The sequence below is a fragment of the Anomaloglossus baeobatrachus genome, chromosome 7, assembly GCF_048569485.1.
Source record: "Anomaloglossus baeobatrachus isolate aAnoBae1 chromosome 7, aAnoBae1.hap1, whole genome shotgun sequence".
Taxonomy (NCBI): domain Eukaryota; kingdom Metazoa; phylum Chordata; class Amphibia; order Anura; family Aromobatidae; genus Anomaloglossus; species Anomaloglossus baeobatrachus.
This window is the reverse complement of record NC_134359.1, coordinates 92,364,200-92,385,837: the sequence shown is the minus strand read 5'-3', so window position 1 is coordinate 92,385,837 and position 21,638 is coordinate 92,364,200. Positions and strand designations below refer to the sequence as shown.

General features: G+C 48.0%; 1 protein-coding gene across 2 annotated transcripts in view; it reads right to left on the bottom strand.

Annotated features, from left to right (window-relative positions):
• Window positions 1-21,638, bottom strand: part of TRUB2 (TruB pseudouridine synthase family member 2) — a 40,882-nt gene that overhangs the window by 10,801 nt on the left and 8,443 nt on the right. For both annotated transcript variants that reach the window (XM_075318931.1, XM_075318932.1), the window contains exons 5-6: window positions 4,218-4,279; window positions 3,999-4,080 (exon numbers count right to left, since the gene is read on the bottom strand). In XM_075318931.1, the coding sequence (XP_075175046.1) occupies window positions 3,999-4,080; window positions 4,218-4,279 (144 nt within the window). The remainder of the gene's footprint in view (window positions 1-3,998; window positions 4,081-4,217; window positions 4,280-21,638) is intronic.

The following is a 21,638-nucleotide window of genomic DNA, read 5'->3' as shown; positions in this document are numbered from 1 at the left end:
TGAATTTTTCGTTGCTGAGGTTTGTTTGGTTTGGACTGGGGTAAGGACGAGTCCTTACCCTTGGATTGTTTAATAATTTCATCCAATTGCTCGCCAAACAAACGGTCGCCAGAAAATGGCAAACCGGTTAAGAACTTCTTGGAAGCAGAGTCTGCCTTCCATTCGCGTAGCCACATGGCCCTGCGGACTGCCACCGAATTGGCGGACGCTACCGCTGTACGGCTCGCTGAGTCCAGGACGGCGTTCATGGCGTAGGACGAAAAGGCCGACGCCTGAGAAGTCAAAGACACAACTTGCGGAGCAGAGGTACGTGTGACTGCATTAATCTCAGACAGACAAGCTGAGATAGCTTGGAGTGCCCACACGGCTGCAAAGGCCGGAGCAAACGACGCGCCTATGGCTTCATAGATGGATTTCATCAGGAGCTCTATTTGCCTGTCAGTGGCATCCTTGAGCGATGAACCATCTGCCACTGATACTACGGATCTAGCCGCCAGTCTAGAGACTGGAGGATCCACCTTGGGACACTGAGCCCAACCCTTAACTACGTCAGGGGGGAAGGGGTAACGTGTGTCATTAAGGCGCTTAGTAAAGCGCTTGTCCGGAAATGCTCTGTGCTTCTGGACAGCATCTCTGAAGTTAGAGTGATCGAAAAACGCACTCCGTGTACGTTTGGGAAACCTAAACTGGTGTTTCTCCTGCTGTGAAGCCGACTCCTCTATAGGTGGAGTTGGGGGAGAAAGATCTAGCACCTGGTTGATGGACGCTATAAGGTCATTTACTATGGCGTCCCCTTCAGGTGTATCAAGATTGAGCGCAACGTCAGGATCAGAGCCCTGAGCTGCGACCTCCGCCTCATCCTCCAGAGAGTCCTCATGCTGCGACCCCGAACAGCGTGATGAAGCCGGGGAAGGTTCCCAGCGAGCCCGCTTAGCCGGTCTGGGACTGCGGTCCGTGTCGGAGTCCTCCCCGTGGGACCTAGGTGCCACCCCAGGAGCACTCTGCTGCACCGACCGAGAGGGGCCTGGGGGCGATGAACTCACAGTGCCCGGGGCCTGTGTGACCGATCTGGACTGCAAGGCTTCTAGTATCTTAGCAGACCATCTGTCCATAGACTGAGCCATGGATTGTGAAAGCGACTCAGAGAGTTTCTCAGCAAAAACTGCAAACTCTGTCCCTGCCACCTGGACAGTGGAAGCCGGCGGTTCTACCTGAGCCGAGGGTCCCACCAGTGCCCGAGGCTCCGGCTGAGTGAGTGCCACAGGGGCCGAGCATTGCACACAGTGAGGGTAGGTGGAACCTGCAGGTAACATAGCCGCACAAGAGGTACAGGTTGCAAAATAAGCCTGTGCCTTGGCACCCTTGCTCTTTGCGGACGACATGCTGTAGTCTCCTCTGAGAGTGATCACTGAGGGTATATAGCCAAAAGCAAAACAATGCGGCCGAACAGAGAAAATGTATACAAATTTATATATATATATATATATATATATATATATATATACATATATATATATTATACATACATATATATATATATATATTATACATACATATATATATATATATATATATATATATATATATATATATATATATATATATATACACTTCGGCACCCAAGGGGGGCCAGCACCGGGTAACCGGTGTGGCTTACCGACCGCCCAAAGCGGTTGTGTGTCCACCAGATTCCCTGCCTGGGCCTCCCAGAGCTGTAGAGCTCGTTCTGAAATCCTCCACCGGCAGAAGTGGAGGGGGGAGCCGTGGGCGTGACTAATAAAGTGCGGGAATCTGGTGCCCCACAGTGATCAGTGAGGGGGGAGGAGAACACCTAAGTATGCTCCAGCCCTCACTGCCGACGTCCAGTCGACCGTCCCGCCCTTACCCCTGACTGGCAGGCCCGGGGGCGGGAGTTATGGTACTAGGCCGCAGAAGCCGGGGACTAAATTTAATAACGCGGCCGGCAAACAGGCGCGGTCGGCGCGGTAGTCCCGGTCGTCACAAAAAAACAGCAGCCGCTGCAGCGTCTGTAACACAGGCACTCCATGCGCCGTCCCCAAGGGGACACAGAGTACCTTATAGATGCAGGGCCTGTCCCTGATGATACTCAGTCTCCTGTCCGTCAGATTCCCCCAGGGGCTGCGGAGGGAGCCCGGTCCCAGTGAATGGTGACCGGTTAGGATCCCACTTCTCCCAGAGCCTCTAAGGGATGGGGAAGGAAAAACGGCATGTGGCTCCAGCCTTTGTACCCGCAATGGGTACCTCAACCTTAACAGCACCGCCGACTTAGTGGGGTGAGAAGGGAGCATGCCGGGAGCCCTGTTAGAGGCCCTCTTTTCTTCCATCCGATACAATCAGCAGCTGCTGCTGACTAAAATGGGAGCTTGAGTGAATGTGTGCCTCCTTCAACACAAAGCATAAAACTGAGGAGCCCGTGATGCACGGGAGGGTGTATAGGCAGAGGGAAGGGGTTACACTTTTTAAAGTGTAATACTTTGTGTGGCCTCCGGAGGCAGAAGCTATACACCCCAATTGTCTGGGTCTCCCAATGGAGCGACAAAGAAATAACGACTTGAGTGAAATTAGGTCTGTGTTTTTCCACAGACAATAGAGCATATGACTTCACAGGAGCCTCGTCCAGCGATCAGGTCAGTATTCTGTAGTTGATTGACAGGAGCCATGTGAACCGCCTCCACTGCTCCTTGTTTGATTAGCCGGCCTAGTGCAACATAAGACACATAGATACACATTGTGCCAGGCCAGCTAATCACAAAAAGAGCTGAGAATGCAGATATGAGACGGTCCACGTGGCTCCTGTCCACAAATGCAAAATCCTGACCTGTCTATTGGACCAGGGTTCTATGAATGGACTAGCTTATCTCTAGCAGGATAGTTTATATTCCACTGCTGGACTTGCACATAAAAACCAATGGAAGACTGAATTTTTTGCAGTCTTAAATGTGTTATAAATCTCAAATAATGTAAGAAAAAGACTGATGACGCATCCTTCCTTTATAATGTGAACAGGTGCAAACTGAACATGAAACATAGTAACAAAAAGGAGACAGCTGCACTCTGCAGTGCTAAGATATGTGGATCAATGAATATGGGAATATAGACGTGCATTACTGCTATGAACAAACATGTAACAATTGAGATACTTGGCACAGAAAAATGGCCAGTTTTATGTGAGCCCAACAGTCAGAGGCAAAGCGACCTTTTTTTGTTGGGTCCCTATCAAACTAATGCCTCTCTTTGGGTTAAAAAACCCCTGCAATTTATGGGCAGACAGGAACCTGCAAATGGAGAATTAATGGAGGATGTGCCATTATTTTTTTCTTAGATTACAGGGTTAGGACTTCTGATTGCGCACTCCTGCTCTTCAGTGTCAGGCGAGTTTAATTCTCCATTTGCAGGTTTCTGTCGATACATTGTAGGGCTTTTTTTTTAACCCAAAGAGGGGCATTAGTTTGATAGGAAACCCACAAAAATTAGGTCGCCTTGTCGCTGGCTGTTGGGTTCACATAATCTGGCCTATTTTGTGTGCTAAGTATCTCAATTTTTACATGTTTTTTCCATAGCAGTAATGCACGTCTAAATTCCCATATTCATTGTTCCACATATCTTAGCACTGCAGAGTGCAGCTGTCTCCTTTTTATAACAATCTCTTATAATCTCAACCTTGTGGGCACATAACACATTGAATTTCCCGCTTTGAGGAGAGTTACAGCGTCAGATTACTGCCCTGAACTCCATTTGGCAGTATGAAGCATGAGCTCTGCTAGGTTGTGTTCTCTATCGCTCTGCATGAGCTATTGAGAAGCAGCACTAAGGCCAGCCCATACACAGGTATACATTAGAGGGAGAAACAAGCCACATATACAAGAACAGGATCTGAATCGGTTGGGAAATTGAAACTGGAGTAAAGTGGAACTTGCACAAAAATCGTTTTAGCCCCATTCTAAGTCTCAGAAAGCCCCTGTACGCGGTACACTCACTGTACGTTGTCTTCTCAATGACTTTTCCAACATCCATAAAGTCATCTGTGGCTTTACCAAACATTCCAGACACAGTATAGTCCTTAAATATAAAAGAAAATTGCAGAAGATCAGTGAATAAAATACATTATAAAAAAATATTGCACATATAGAATACATACACTTCTAAAATCGAGCAGCACGTCAGAGAACTACAAATAACCAAAACACTCATCTTACCTTGGTATAATGGTTTTCATACATGTCAGTAAGAAGTTTGTTACCGCTCCCAACTCCAAGCACTGAAAAAAAAAAATATGAAAAAAATGAATAATAGATGTGCATTATTAAGGTTTATGGGTTATCCGGGACACACACATATTTCTCCTTAGGAAAGTGAGGATATCAGATCAGCGGGGTCCGATACGCCCAACAATCAGCCACTTGCAGTGGTCAGATGTACAGTATATATATAGTGGTGCTTGAAAGTTTTGAAACCCTTTAGTATTCTCTATATTTCTGCAAAAATGTTACCTAAAATGACATCGGTTTTTGATAAATCCTAAAAGTAGATAAAGAAAACCAAATCAAATACGTAAAAAGTATTAGAACATTAAAATGTTATAATATCGAAAGTATTTGAGCCTTTAGGATTAGTGGACAATCTGAAAATGAAATTAGAGTCTGGTCTTTTCAAACAGTAGGGTGACAATCAGGTGTGAGTGGGTGACCAGTTTTCTTTAAAAAAAAAGAAGGGAATTTTGTTTACTTACCGTAAATTCCTTTTCTTCTAGCTCCAATTGGGAGACCCAGACAATTGGGTGTATAGCTATTGCCTCTGGAGGCCACACAAAGTATTACACTTAAAAGTGTAAGGCCCCTCCCCTTCTGGCTATACACCCCCAGTGGGATCACTGGCTCACCAGTTTTAGTGCCAAAGCAAGAAGGAGGAAAGCCAATAACTGGTTTAAAGACCAATTCAATCCGAGGAAACATCGGAGAACTGAACCATACCACATGAACAACATGTGTACCCGAAAAAACAGAAAAAACCCCGAGAAAACAGGGCGGGTGCTGGGTCTCCCAATTGGAGCTAGAAGAAAAGGAATTTACGGTAAGTAAACAAAATTCCCTTCTTCTTTGTCGCTCCATTGGGAGACCCAGACAATTGGGATGTCCAAAAGCAATCCCTGGGTGGGTAAAAGAATACCTCATGATAGGACCGTCAAACGGCCCTCTCCTACAGGTGGCCAACCGCCGCCTGAATGACTTATCTACCTAGGCTGGCGTCTGCCGAAGCGTAGGTATGCATCTGATAATGCTTGGTAAAAGTAAGTAGACTCGACCAGGTGGGTGCCTGACACACCTGCTGAGCCGTAGCCTGGTGCCGTAATGCCCAGGATGCACCCACGGCTCTGGTAGAATGGGCCTTCGGCCTTGAGAGAACCAGAAGCCCAGTAGAACTGTAGGTTTCAAGAATTGGTTCCTCGAGCCCCCGAGCAAGGGTGGATCTGGAAGCTTGCGACTGTTTACGCCGACCAGCGACAAGGACAAAGAGTGCATCCGGGTGGCGCAGGAGCGCCATGCGGGAAGTAGAACCTGAGTGCTCTCACCAGAACCAACAGATGCAAATCTTTCTGAAATTGATGGACTGGACGAGGACACAAAGAAGGTGAGGTGATATCCTGATTGATATGAAAATGGGATACCACCTTAGGGAGAAATTCCGGAACCGGACGCAGAACTACCCTGTCCTGGTGAAGGACCAGGAAGGGAGTTTGTATGAGAGCGTTGCTAGCTCGGAAACTCTCCTAAGAGACGAGACCGTTACTAGAAGGCCACTTCCCGTGAAAAACGGGAAGGGAGACATCCTTCAAAGGCTCGAAAGGCGGCATCTGGAGAGCAATTAGAACCTTGTTCAGATCTCAGGGCTCTAACGGCCGCTTGTACGGAGTGCTGAGAAGACAAACTCCCTGTAGGAACGTGCGTACCTGACGAAGTCGTCGTTTCTGAAAAAATACAGATAGCGCTGAGACTTGTCCCTAAAGGGAACTGAGCGACAACCCATTTTCCTACCTAGATTGCAGGAAGGAAGGAAACATAGACGATGCAACCGGCCAGGGAGAAACACCCTGCGCCGAGCACCGAGATAAGAACATCTTCCACGTCCTGTGGTCAATCTTTGGCGGACGTTGGTATGCTAGCCTGTCTCATGGTGGCAACCACGTCCTGAGGTAATCCTGACGACACTAGGTTCCAGGACTCAATGCCACACCATCCGGTTGAGGGCCGTAGAATTCAAATGGAAGAATGGCCCTTGAGACAGCCAGTCTGATTGGTCTGGTAGTGCCCCCGGTTAGCCTACCGTGAGGCACCACAGAACCGAGTACCACAACATCCTCGGCCAATTTGTAGCGACGAGGATGGCGCGGCCGCAGTCGGTCTTGATCTAGCGCAGTACTCTGGGCAACAATGCCAGAGGTGGCACCTAAGGTAGCTGGAACTGCGACCAATGCTGAACTAAGGCGTTTGCCGCCAGAGCTCGATGATTGTGAAACCGTGCCATGAAGCTGGCACATTGTTGTTGTGCCGTGACGCCATTAGATCGACGTCCGGCCTCTGTCAGCGGCGCCAGATCTCCTGAAACCCGTCCGGGTGAGGAGACCATACTCTTTCGGCCACACCTCAGCGACTTAGGAAGTCAGCTTCCTAGTTTCCACACTTGGGATGTGAATTGTGGATATGGTGGATGCCGTGTCTTCCACCCACATCAGAACCTGCCGGACTTCCTGGAAGGCTTGCCGGTTGCGCGTTCTTCCTTGGTGGTTGATGTATGCCACCGCTGTGGAGCTGTCCGACTGAAGTCGGATATGCTTGCTTTCCAGCCGCTGTTGGAAGGATTGTAGGGCAAGATACACTGCTCTGTGTTCAAGAACATTGATCTGAAGAGTGGACTCTTGCTGAGTCCACGTACCCTGAGCGCTGTAGTGGAGAAAAACTGCTCCCCACCCTGATAGACTCGCGTCTGTCGTAACTATCGCCCAGGACGGGGATAGGAAGGACCTTCTTTTTGACAAAGAGGTGAGAAGAAGCCACCACCGTAGAGATTCCTTGGCCGCCTGAGAAAGAACGACGACTCTGTTGAGGGACGTCGACTCCTCGTCCCATTGGCGGAGAATGTCCCATTGTAGTGGACGCAGTAAAACTGCGCGAAAGGAACTGCCTCCATTGCTACCATCTTACGTAGGAAGTGCATGAGGCGTCTCAATGTGTGCGACTGGTTCTTAAAGAAGAGCTTGCAGCCCGTAGTGACTGCTGTTTGTCTAGCGGCAGCTTCACTATCGCTGAGAGAGTAAGAAACTCTATGCCTAGATATGTTATCGATAGGGTCGGGGTCGGATCTGACTTTAAAAAGTTGATGATCCACCCAAAACTCTAGAGAGTCTCCAGCGCAACGTTCGGGCAGTGTTGGCATGTTTCCTAAGAGAGTGCCTTGACAAGTAGATCGTCTAAATACGGGACCACAGAGTGACCCTGAGAGTGCAGGACTGTGACTACTGCTGCCCTGACCTTGGCGAAGACCAGTTGGACTGTCGCTAGCCGGAAGGTAGAGCTACGAACAGAGGGTGTTCGTCTCCTATAACGAAGCGTAGAAACGCTAGTGCTCTGGATCAATCGGCACGTGTGGATAAGCATCCTTGATGCCTAATGATGCTAGGAAATATCCTTGGGACCTTGAGGCGATGACATGGCGGAGGGATTCCATCCGGAACCGCCTGGTGTCCACGAGCTTGCTGAGCATTTTTAGATCCAGAACGGGACGGAACGGCCCGTTGTTATAGGTACCGCAAAGAATTTGGGGTAAAAACCGTGACCTTGTTCCTGAAGAGGAACGGGGGTCATCACTCTTTCTGCCTATAGAGTGCACCCTGTTTGCAGAAGAGCAGCGGCCCGGCCGGGAGGTGGAGAAATTCTGAAGAATCGAGTTGGAGGACGAGAAGTGAGCTCTATCCTGTACCCGTGAGACAGAATGTCTCACACTCAATGGTCATTGACCTATGGCAGCTAAATATCGCCAAGGCGGGAGAGCCTGCTACCGACCGAGGCCGCAAGTCATGAGGAAGCCGCCTTGGAAGCGGGTTTTCAGACTGTCGCTTTTTTTGGGCGAGACTGAGCCCGCTAAGAATCTTAGCTCCTCTGATCCTTTTGAGTCCACATTGGACGAGGAAAAATGGGACCTGCCCGAGCCTCGAAAAGGCCGAAAACCCCGACTGCCTCTTGCTCTGTCGGGGTTTGTTGTGTCCGGGCTGAGGAAAGGATGAATCCTTACCCCTGGACTGTTTGATGGTTACATCCAACGCTCACCAAACAGTCGGTCAGCAGAAAAAGGCAACTGGTTAGGCAACCTTTTTTGGAAGCAGAATCTGCCTTCCATTCACTTAACGAGCAGACCAGGCTCTGCTTAAAAACACGGAGTAGCGGAGGCTACCGCCGCACGGTTCGCAGAGTCCAGGACAACCTGAATCGCGTAAGAAACAAATGCAGACATTTGAGAGGTTAAGGATGCCACCTGAGGCACAGATGTACGTGCAACCGTGTCAATCTGTGTAAGACAAGCTGAAATAGCTTGGAGTGCCCCAAGGGAGAGAATGCCGGAGCCAACGGTGCGCCGACAGCCTCATAGATGGCTTTCGACCAGAGATCCATCTGTCTGTCAGTGGCATCTTTGAGTTTGCAGTTCCATCTCCCACTGCAACTATGGATCTAGTAAAGTAAGAAATGGCATACATAAATTCTGCATAACGATAGTGAATAATCAGTATAATATATTATGCAGAATAGGGACCACGGATTAAGACCAAATCGCTAATACAATGGAACAAAAAAAGGAGGAACAAGAGGCGATCAATTAGGTCTATTTATTTTTATTGTGAATAAAAGTGCGGACAGGTGGGGGGAGTCAGACCCGGTATACATCACTACAGTCAACATGCACCAATTGTGCAAAGCATTATAAAAAAGTCAAGATTGTGAATACATATGCACCATCAAAGTTACAATACAATCTGCATAGGGTAAAAAATTCATCAGATATCCCTTACTGATTTATTGGGACTCGCTCATCCATACATGCACATATAGAGAGCACAGTATTGCAGTTTATTGGAGATCACATGAACTACTCCAAGTACAAATATGGACCTGTACCAAGGTAACTCTTGTTCCTCCTTTTTTTGTTCCATTGTATTAGCGATTTGGTCTTAATCCGTGGTCCCTATTCTGCATAATATATTATACTGATTATTCACTATCGTTATGCAGAATTTATGTATGCCATTTCTTACTTTACTGTTTTTTGCTGTGTTTTGCACAGATTGTGGTGTCTTCGTAATGGACTACAAAGCCATGGAAACTTCATGGCTTGATCAAGCCGAACAGGTGTTTGGGCAGTCTCAAACGGATATAATTTGTAGTGAACCTAATACGGATCTTCTTTTCTCCGAAATCGTCACCTTGATCAGCAAACGTACTCGTTTGTGGTGGAGTAGATTACTTTTGGAGAAATATGTGAACAATAAACTCATACCAAGGGGTCTTAGGATTCGAGTAACGCCATCATTTGTGGTTGATGACCAAGATTTCATCTCTAAATGGGAGGACTTCTGCAATGTCTGTTCTGCTAATCTTATGCGGCTCCTTATTGAATTTAACACTAATAACATTGCCAAGATTGATCTTATGATTGATCAGAAGCAGGTTGCCTTCCGCGCTGAGTGTCCTCCTGACCGTGCTGAGAAATACGACTCTGAGGCTAAGAAAAAGGTAGAATCATTGGTCAAGCAAATCAGAGATGTTCATCTAAAAAAATTCAAGCGTGATCAAAAAGATGCTGCTGATAATAAAATGTATTTTTGGCGCAAATCTCGAACGGATCAAGATGGAGGTAGACGTCCATCAGCTCAATCTAATATTCAATCTTTGAGTGAATTATCCGATACTTCTGACTCTAGCACAAGATCTGGAACCACATATGGGACCGGTGGCCGTCCACGATACCAAAATCAATGGAATAAGAAATCTAAGGGATTTAATCAAACTAATGATAACAAGGTGATTAACCTTAGTTCACATACATTTAGTGAAGCTGATTTGTCCCTGTTGGCCAAAGGTTTGTCATTCTCCCCTGTGGCTGGATTTCAGACCTTTTCTGCCATTAAAGATCTTCATAATTTTGCTAGAGCATTATTGTTTAAACGACATTTTTGTGATGAAACATCTCGCCTGTTATTTCCCGCAGAAAAAGAACAAGCGGCCCTAGCCACATTGTCCGAATTAGAATTGGAACATAAAGCGGGAGAGGGAGGTAAGATACCAGCTTGTATCAAACCTTGTTCAAAAAAATCCATTCCCCTCTCCTCCTGCACAAATATTGATTTATTTGTGCAGGTGGTGACTAAAGAATTCGAAAAATTGCCTAGCACGATCAGGAATGATAATCTTTCTAGGGCTGAACGCATACGCCTTAAGGAGTTGCAGCAGATATCAGACGTGACTATAAAGCCGGCCGACAAGGGGGGTAACATCGTCATTTGGCCTATATCTGCTTATGAGAGGGAGGCATTTCGCCAATTGCGTGATAAAACATGCTATCAGAAGTTAACATTCAATCCCCTCTCTAAATACATTGATGAACTCAAGTGTATTTTATTACATGCCCAAAATGACGGTGTTATCTCTCCCGAGTTGGCATCGGCGCTAATTACACCTGAACCTAGGATTGCAACTCTTTATTTGTTACCGAAGTTGCATAAAAATGCATCTGTGCCCCCTGGTCGTCCCATTATTTCCGGGAACGGTAATTTCTTGGAAAACATCAACAGATGGCTTGACTATCATCTCCAGCCTCTTGTAAGGAATCTTCCTTCCTATATTCAGGATACTGGAGAGTTTCTCAAACGGATTGATGGTCTATATATTGGCAGTGATTCATTGTTGGTATGCTGTGATGTAGAGTCACTGTATACCAGCATCCGACATGCCGACGGAATCGAGGCAGTGAAATTTTATCTCAATACAACGCAACTGTCTCCACAATTTGTTGAGTTGTTGTTGCGACTGTTGGAGTTCTCTCTAACACATAATTTTTTTGTTTTTAAGGGGTCTTTCTACCTGCAGCTCCAGGGTACAGCGATGGGCGCTTCTTTTGCGCCCGCGTACGCTAATCTGTTCCTGGGGCTGTGGGAGAGGGACCTCCCCCTGCCAGATTGTTCCTCGTCGATGGGCCGTGTCCTCCTGTGGACACGGTACATCGACGATATTTTCTTAATCTGGCAGGGGACTTCTGATTTTCTTTTGTTGTTTATTCAAGAGATGAACTCCAACGGTCGCAACATTTATCTTACTCATCAATATTCTCCGGATTCCGTGGCGTTTCTTGATGTTTTGGTATATAGGGACTCTGAGGATTTTTTACAGACCGATTTATATCGGAAAGCCACAGCCACCAACACATTACTTCATGCATCCTCTTTTCATCCGCCATATATGATCAAGTCCGTACCTGTCGGACAATTCCTGCGTATTCGCAGGTTGTGCTCTAATGACAGTGATTTTGAGAAACAGTCTGTTGAGTTAACCAAGCGTTTTGCTGAGAGGGGATACAGCAGACGTACTATTAAACACGCATACCATCGTGCAAAATATTCGGTTAGAAACGATTTGCTGTATTCCATGAAACCCAGCAAGAATGTGACATCAGTCAGATTCATTACTGATTACTGTTCCGAACATAATGCTATTCGACAAGTGTTGATGAAGTCTTGGCCCATCTTACAAGCCGATTCTATTCTGGCTAGGATTCTACCTCATCAACCACAAATTACAGTGCGCAGAGCCAAGAACCTCAAGGATTTCCTTGTCCGTAGTCTCCATGATCCCAATCCCCCACAACAATTGTTTTTCAAAAATCCACCAATTAAGGGCGGGAGCTTTCCTTGCGACAAATGTGTTGCTTGTCCTAATGTATCACGCACTGACTCATTTAGTGACTCTTCAGCTACAAAGACCTTTAAAATCCTGAAGAGAATCACTTGTCAGTCTAAGTGTGTGATATATTATGGTATTTGTCCCTGCCCGAAAATCTATATTGGTCTCACGACACGCCAATTAAAGGTTCGCGTGCGCGAACATATTTTGGGAATTGAGGCTGCTCGTGATGTTAGTGATGTAAACACCCTCAAAACAATTCCCAAGCATTTCAAATTATTCCACGGATCTGATTCTGGGAAATTTATGATTCGTGGAATTGATATGCTGGATATAGATATACGGGGTGGTCGGGTTAGCCAGAGATTGGGTCAATTGGAGACACGGTGGATCTGGCGTCTGCGTACTGTCCAGCCCCATGGTCTCAATGAGCATATGAGTTTTGTTCCTTTTTTATAAAGTCTAGTTTCTCCTTTGTTTTAAATTGTTTTTAACTACTTTTTTATAACATCTTTAGGCCACCTTTTCCATTTGGTTTCCTGTGTACATAATGCTGATATGGAAATTGGATACTAGGAATTCTCCGTTGGATTACATGCGAATGAAGATGTTTAACGAGTGTTATTATGTCTCCTTAATAAACAAATTTTGTACATTTTTCACATATACTGGAATTGTGACATACCTGGGAATTGGTCGCGCCGGCCGCTGGGACTGCAGACACCGTCCTCATCCCCTGGCCATTAGTGCATACAATGGGAGTCTATGTACCTGCCGGCCGTATAGCCGTACATGCTGTACCAGCTGTATAGAAAAACATGTGGTTCTGCACCTTTGTTTTACACAGAGAATATGCTGATAACTCCTCCGCATAATCCAGGAGGGTATATACAACGTGCGACCAAACAGTGCAATGTATATAGCACAAGCATATCTATAAGTGCACTTCTGCACTAGTGGGGTTAGCACCACAGGTGCTGCTTAACGCCTGTTACAGCGATTGTGTGACTATCAGAATGCCAGGGTCTTCCACACTTGTCTCTGTATCGTACAGAAACTGACACTAATGGCTGCCGGTGTCCTTGTAGAGAAGGAAGCCGTGGGCGTGCCTGAGAAAGTGCGGGAATCCGGATTCACAGTGCACACAGTGAGAGGGGTGGAGTATGCAAAACATACTCCAGCTCTCAGCTCTGCTCTATGCAGCGTCACGCCCCTACCCTGACTGTCAGGGCTGTGGGCGGTAACGAAGGGAGACTAGGCCCAGAAGCCGGGGACTCGAGTTAACAGCGCGGCCGCCGTAAAAGCGCGGGCCGCGCTGAAGTCCCCGGCGCACCACAAGTGCCAGCCGCGCCGCAGTTCCAGCGGCCGGCGCGACCGATTCATAGAAGTGGCCAGCGTCCCGCCCCTCTCCTGACTGGCAGGTCTGGGGGCGGGAACGAACGGAAGCAGGCCGCAAAAGCCGGGGACTCTAGTTATCAGCGCGGCCGCCGTAAAAGCGCGGGCCGCGCTGAAGTCCCCGGCGCACCACAAGTGCCAGCCGCGCCGCTGCCAGCGGCCGGCGCGACCGATTCCTGGAAGTGGCCAGCGTCCCGCCCCTCTCCTGACTGGCAGGTCTGGGGGCGGGAACGAACGGAAGCAGGCCGCAAAAGCCGGGGACTCTAGTTATCAGCGCGGCCGCCGTAAAAGCGCAGGCCGCGCTGAAGTCCCCGGCGCACTACAAGTGCCAGCCGCGCCGCAGTCCCAGCGGCCGGCGCGACCAATTCCCATAAGTGAGCCTGCTTCAGCAAAGCTGAATGAGGCCATGGCACAGGCGCCGCAGCGCTGATGTCCCCCGGCGCACTACAACACCCAGCATGCTGCGGTGTGAGCGCCAAATGCACGGGGACACAGAGTACCTTGAGGAAGCAGGGCCATGTCCCTGATGTACTCCGCTCCATCCAGCATCTTCTCCAGGGGCTGTAGATGGAGCACGGTCTCAGTGCCTGGAGACCGGTAAATCCCACTTCACCCAGAGCCCTGTAAAAAGGGATGGGGAAGGAATCAGCATGTGGGCTCCTGCCGCCGTACCCGCAATGGGTACCTCAACCTTACAAACACCTCCGACATACAGTGGGGTGAGAAGGGAGCATGCTGGGGACACTATATGTGTCCTCTTTTCTTCCATCCGACATAGTCAGCAGCTGCTGCTGACTAAAAAGTGGAGCTATGCGTGGATGTGTTGCCTCCTTCGCACAAAGCACAAAACTGGTGAGCCAGTGATCCCACTGGGGGTGTATAGCCAGAAGGGGAGGGGCCTTACACTTTTAAGTGTAATACTTTGTGTGGCCTCCAGAGGCAATAGCTATACACCCAATTGTCTGGGTCTCCCAATGGAGCGACAAAGAAAACAGGGATTAAACTCTGATTTTAACAACACTTGTTTGTTAATGTGAATCATGACACGAACAAGGGAGATTTCTAAAGCCCTCAGAAGAAAAATTAGTGATGAGCATCGGGCTGGAAAAGGTTACAAAAACCATCTCCAAAGAGTTTGGACTCCCATCAATACAAAGTCAGACAGATTATGTGCAAATGGAGGAAATTCAAGACCATTATTACCCTCTCCAGGAGTGGTTGACCAACAAAGATCACTCCCAGAGCGAAGTGTATAACAGTCTGCAAAGTGACAGGGGACCCAAGGTGATCTCTATACAAATAAAGGCTTCTCTTATATTAGGTAAAGCTCAGGAATAGAGATGAGCGGACCGTGGAAGTTTGGGTTCTGTGGGTTCAGCTGGACTTTAGATAAAGTTCAGTTATGGATCCGAACTTCATTGGAAGTTACTGATTGGGCAGTTCGGCTCTGTGCACACATACAACCATAAACAGAAGACTTCCGGGGGAAGGGTTTGGTGAACACTACATCCAATAAGGCTAGTTTCAGACTTCAGTGGGTCAGGTACGTGTGACATCTGTTTTTAACACGGATGCCACACGTACCCATGTTATGCTCTAGAGCAGACCTGGGCAAGGGGCAGCCCGCGGGCCACATCCGGCCCGCCTGCTCTCTGTGACCGGCCCGCCCGTCTTCAGCCGGTGCAGTGGAGCCGGGCTGCAGCGTGCCGAGCAGGGAGAGATCCTGTGCAGGTCCGCACAGTCAGTGCAGGCAGCGGAACGCAGGAGTCTTTCCTCTGTTCCCTGCCGGCACTAATTGTCAGTGACACACGCGCGCGCTCTGACGTTGTCAGTACTGCGCTGCGTGTGTCATTTCAAAAGTTCCCGACCGCCCTGCAGGAGAAGGAGCAGCACAGCAGACGGAATAATTCATGTTGCAGGACCTGCGATGATGTCACGCCCATGTGACTGTGTGGGAGGAGACACAGGATGCCGGGCAGAAAGCAAAGATACTGAATCCTGACGGAGATGTGGACACATGATGACTGGTAATGAGAAAAGAGGGCACATGAGGGGGAGGGGGGTTGCAGGGTGAGTGCATATGAGGGAAGATGGAGTTGCAGGGTGAGTGGTATATGAGGGAAGATGGAGTTGCAGGGTGAGTGGTATATGAGGGAAGATGGAGTTGCAGGGTGAGGGGCATATGAGGGAAGATGGAGTTGCAGGGTGAGTGGCATATGTGAGAAGATGGAGTTGCAGGGTGAGTGGCATATGTGGGAAGATGGAGCTGCAGGGTGAGTGGCATATGAGGGAAGATGGAGTTGCAGGGTGAGTGGCATATGAGGGAAGATGGAGTTGCAGGGTGAGTGGCATATGTGAGAAGATGGAGTTGCAGGGTGAGTGGCATATGTGAGAAGATGGAGTTGCAGGGTGAGTGGCATATGTGAGAAGATGGAGTTGCAGGGTGAGTGGCATATGAGGGAAGATGGAGTTGCAGGGTGAGTGCATATGTGAGAAGATGGAGCTGCAGGGTGAGTGGCATATGTGGGAAGATGGAGTTGCAGGGTGAGTGGCATATGTGGGAAGATGGAGTTGCAGGGTGAGTGGCAAATGTGGGAAGATGGAGTTGCAGGGTGAGTGGCATATGAGGGAAGATGGAGTTGCAGGGTGAGTGGCATATGTGGGAAGATGGAGTTGCAGGGTGAGTGGCATATGTGGAAAGATGGAGTTGCAGGGTGAGTGGCATATGAGGGCTGCAGACTGACAGAAGGATGTGAAGGGGTGCAGAGTGTTTGAGAGGGGTAGGTTGGGGTACAGGCAGGGTGAGATATGTGGGCATGGTGTGTGACATATGGGGGTGTAGTGTGTGTGATATGGGGGTGCAGGCTGTATGAGGTGTAGTGTGTGTGATATGGGGGTGCAGGCTGTATGGGGAGCAGGGTGTGTGACATATGGGGGTGTAGTATATTACAGGTGTGCTATATGGAGGTGTATATAGTGGTGTAGTATATGGGGGTATAGTGATGTAGTATATTACAGGTGTGCTATATGGAGGTGTAGTATATTACAGGTGTGCTATATGGAGGTGTATATTACAGGTGTGCTCTATGGAGGTGTAGTATATTACAGGTGTGCTATATGGAGGTGTAGTATATTACAGGTGTGCTATATAGGGGTGTAGTGATGTAGTATATTACAGGTGTGCTATATGGAGGTGTAGTATATTACAGGTGTGCTATATGGAGGTGTATATTACAGGTGTGCTCTATGGAGGTGTAGTATATTACAGGTGTGCTATATGGAGGTGTAGTATATTACAGGTGTGCTATATGGAGGTGTAGTATATTACAGGTGTGCTATATAGTGGTGTAGTGATGTAGTATATTACAGGTGTGCTATATGGAGGTGTAGTATATTACAGGTGTGCTATATAGGGGTGTAGTGATGTAGTATATTACAGGTGTGCTATATGGAGGTGTAGTATATTACAGGTGTGCTATATGGAGGTGTAGTATATTACAGGTGTGCTATATAGGGGTGTAGTGATGTAGTATATTACAGGTGTGCTATATGGAGGTGTAGTATATTACAGGTGTGCTATATGGAGGTGTAGTATATTACAGGTGTGCTATATAGTGGTGTAGTGATGTAGTATATTACAGGTGTGCTATATGGAGGTGTAGTATATTACAGATGTAGTATATTACAGGTGTAGTGATGTAGTATATTACAGGTGTACTATATGGAGGTGTAGTATATTACAGGTGTGCTATATAGTGGTGTAGTGATGTAGGATATTACGGGTGTGCTATATGGAGGTGTACTATATTACAGGTGTAGTATATGGGGTGTAGTGATGTAGTATATTACAGGTGTAGTATATAGGGGTGTAATGATGTAGTATATCGGAGGTGTATTATATAGTGGTGTAGTATAATACAGGTGTATATGGGGGTGTAGTATATTACAGGAATATGGAGGGAGTGTAGTATAATACAGGTGTAGTATATAGGGGTGTAGTGGTGTAGTTTATTACAGGTGTAGTATATGGAGGGGGTGTAGTGATGTAGTACATTGGGTAGAACTGAGGTAATTAAATTAGTCCAGCCCTCTAAACCAATCCCAATTTCTCATGCGGCCCCATGGGAAAATTGCCCACCCCTGCTCTAGAGTTACACACACATCTGTGTTTTCACATAGACCATGTGGCCCCGCACTCACAGAGACATGTCCGTTTTTTCTCCGGCATCACGGGTGTCATATGGATCGCACACTGATGTGATCAGTGTGACACGTACCGGAGAAAACACGTGTCTTTGAAATAAAAAAAATGTCTATATTCACCTGTGTCCAGCGCTGCTGTCTTTGGCTCTGCTGCCTCCGGCTTCTGACCCCCACGAATTATGCCCATGGAATATTCACTGCACTGAGGACCTGGCATCAGGGGCATCACCAAGGACAGCATCGCTGGGGACAGGTGAGTATCCAGCAAGCAGTGTGTGTGCAGTGACGTCCAAAAGGTCATCAGAGTTCCCAATGAACTCTGATGAACCCAGGGGTGTCATCAGAAGGTCATCAGACTTCATTGGGAACGCCAATGACCTTCTGGATTTCACTGCACACACAATGCTTGCTGGATACTCACCTGTTCCCAGCAATGCTGTCCTTGGCGATGCTCCTGATGCCAGGTCTGAGGTGTAGTGAATATTCAATGAGCATAATTAGCGGGGGTCAGAAGCAGGAGACAGCAGAGCCAAAGAAACAAAACGCTGGACACAGGTGAATATGGAAAATATTTTTATTTCAAAGACACGTGTTTTCTCTGGTACGTGTCACACATATCCAAACACAGATGTCATACGTGTGACACACGTATCACCATACCCATGCATGTGGCTTGTACCTGAATAAATACGGACATCTTAAACTGGCCTAACGCTGATTTTACTACCCTCCTTGAGAAACATTCAACCACTGCAAGCAGTTCGCACTGTTCTGAGCATCGAGCATACCAGAGCACAGCGATGCACGATTCAGTGGTTTGCATCTATAAAGCACCCGAGCACTGATTTTTATTTATTTTGTTTTCATAAAGTCTGTGTACGAATACCGAACGTTAAAGTTCGGATCTGCTCATTTCTACTCAGAAAACCACCATCCGCAATGTGTGCATGGCAGGACTGCAAAGAAGAGAAACCACTAATCTCCAAAGAGAACATGGCTACCCATCTTCAGTGACACTCGCAGAAGAGTGCAATTGCATCATTTTCCTCAATTAAAAAAATACAACAAAAAAAAAACCAACAGCCTAATTTTGTTGACTCTTTTCTTTGACTTAGTTCTATTTCTCTACATTTTAGGACTTAAACCAAAAAATAGTGTTGATGCTATTAACGTCTCCAGCTGACATCTACCCAATGGGGTAGGAGACTGCAGCACTTGCCCGTCTCAGGGCTCATGCGCACGTACCTGCTGAATATTCTGCAGCGATTTGACAGCACATGTGTGCTTCAAATCGCTGCAGAAAGACTGCATGATGGATGTAGTTTTTCTGTACAAAGAAGGGAATTTTGTTTACTTACCGTAAATTCCTTTTCTTCTAGCTCCAATTGGGAGACCCAGACAATTGGGTGTATAGCTATTGCCTCTGGAGGCCACACAAAGTATTACACTTAAAAGTGTAAGGCCCCTCCCCTTCTGGCTATACACCCCCAGTGGGATCACTGGCTCACCAGTTTTAGTGCCAAAGCAAGAAGGAGGAAAGCCAATAACTGGTTTAAAGACCAATTCAATCCGAGGAAACATCGGAGAACTGAACCATACCACATGAACAACATGTGTACCCGAAAAAACAGAAAAACCCAGAGAAAACAGGGCGGGTGCTGGGTCTCCCAATTGGAGCTAGAAGAAAAGGAATTTACGGTAAGTAAACAAAATTCCCTTCTTCTTTTTCGCTCCTAATTGGGAGACCCAGACAATTGGGACGTCCAAAAGCAGTCCCTGGGTGGGTAAAAGAATACCTCGTGATAGGGCCGTCAAACAGCCCTTTCCTACAGGTGGGCAATTGCCGCCTGAAGGACTTATCTACCTAGGCTGGCGTCTGCCGAAGCGTAGGTATGCACCTGAAAATGCTTGGTAAAAGTATGCAGACCCAATCAGGTAGGTGCCTGACACACCTGCTGAGCCGTAGCCTGGTGCCGTAATGTCCAGGATGCACCCACGGCTCTGGTAGAATGGGCCTTCGGCCTTGAGAGAACCAGAAGCCCAGTAGAACTGTAGGTTTCAAGAATTGGTTCCTCGATCCCCCGAGCAAGGGTGGATTTGGAAGCTTGCGACTGTTTACGCCGACCAGCGACAAGGACAAAGAGTGCATCCGGGTGGCGCAGGAGCGCCATTTCTGAAATTGATGGACTGGACGAGGACACAAAGAAGGTGAGGTGATATCCTGATTGATATGAAAGTGGGATACCACCTTAGGGAGAAATTCCGGAACCGGACGCAGAACTACCCTGTCCTGGTGAAGGACCAGGAAGGGAGTTTGTATGAGAGCGTTGCTAGCTCGGAAACTCTCCTAAGAGACGAGACCGTTACTAGAAGGCCACTTCCCGTGAAAAGCGGGAAGGGAGACATCCTTCAAAGGCTCGAAAGGCGGCATCTGGAGAGCAATTAGAACCTTGTTCAGATCTCAGGGCTCTAACGGCCGCTTGTACGGAGTGCTGAGAAGACAAACTCCCCGTAGGAACGTGCGTACCTGAGGAAGTCGTCGTTTCTGAAAAAATACAGATAGCGCTGAGACTTGTCCCTAAAGGGAACTGAGCGACAACCCATTTTCCTACCTAGATTGCAGGAAGGAAGGAAACATAGACGATGCAACCGGCCAGGGAGAAACACCCTGCGCCGAGCACCGAGATAAGAATATCTTCCACGTCCTGTGGTCAATCTTGGCGGACGTTGGTATGCTAGCCTGTCTCATGGTGGCAACCACGTCCTGAGGTAATCCTGACGACACTAGGTTCCAGGACTCAATGCCACACCATCCGGTTGAGGGCCGTAGAATTCAAATGGAAGAATGGCCCTTGAGACAGCCAGTCTGATTGGTCTGGTAGTGCCCCCGGTTAGCCTACCGTGAGGCACCACAGAACCGAGTACCACAACATCCTCGGCCAATCTGTAGCGACGAGGATGGCGCGGCCGCAGTCGGTCTTGATCTAGCGCAGTACTCTGGGCAACAATGCCAGAGGTGGCACCTAAGGTAGCTGGAACTGCGACCAATGCTGAACTAAGGCGTTTGCCGCCAGAGCTCGATGATTGTGAAACCGTGCCATGAAGCTGGCACATTGTTGTTGTGCCGTGACGCCATTAGATCGACGTCCGGCCTCTGTCAGCGGCGCCAGATCTCCTGAAACCCGTCCGGGTGAGGAGACCATACTCTTTCGGCCACACCTCAGCGACTTAGGAAGTCAGCTTCCTAGTTTCCACACTTGGGATGTGAATTGTGGATATGGTGGATGCCGTGTCTTCCACCCACATCAGAACCTGCCGGACTTCCTGGAAGGCTTGCCGGTTGCGCGTTCTTCCTTGGTGGTTGATGTATGCCACCGCTGTGGAGCTGTCCGACTGAAGTCGGATATGCTTGCTTTCCAGCCGCTGTTGGAAGGTTTGTAGGGCAAGATACACTGCTCTGTGTTCAAGAACATTGATCTGAAGGGTGGACTCTTGCTGAGTCCACGTACCCTGAGCGCTGTAGTGGAGAAAAACTGCTCCCCACCCTGATAGACTCGCGTCTGTCGTAACTATCGCCCAGGATGGGGATAGGAAGGACCTTCTTTTTGACCAAGAGGTGGGAAGAAGCCACCACCGTAGAGATTCCTTGGCCGCCTGAGAAAGAACGACGACTCTGTTGAGGGACGTCGACTCCTCGTCCCATTGGCGGAGAATGTCCCATTGTAGTGGACGCAGTAAAACTGCGCGAAAGGAACTGCCTCCATTGCTACCATCTTACGTAGGAAGTGCATGAGGCGTCTCAATGTGTGCGACTGGTTCTTAAAGAAGAGCTTGCAGCCCGTAGTGAATGCTGTTTGTCTAGCGGAAGCTTCACTATCGCTGAGAGAGTAAGAAACTCTATGCCTAGATATGTTATCGATAGGGTCGGGGTCGGATCTGACTTTAAAAAGTTGATGATCCACCCAAAACTTTAGAGAGTCTCCAGCGCAACGTTCGGGCAGTGTTGGCATGTTTCCTAAGAGAGTGCCTTGACAAGTAGATCGTCTAAATACGGGATCACAGAGTGACCCTGAGAGT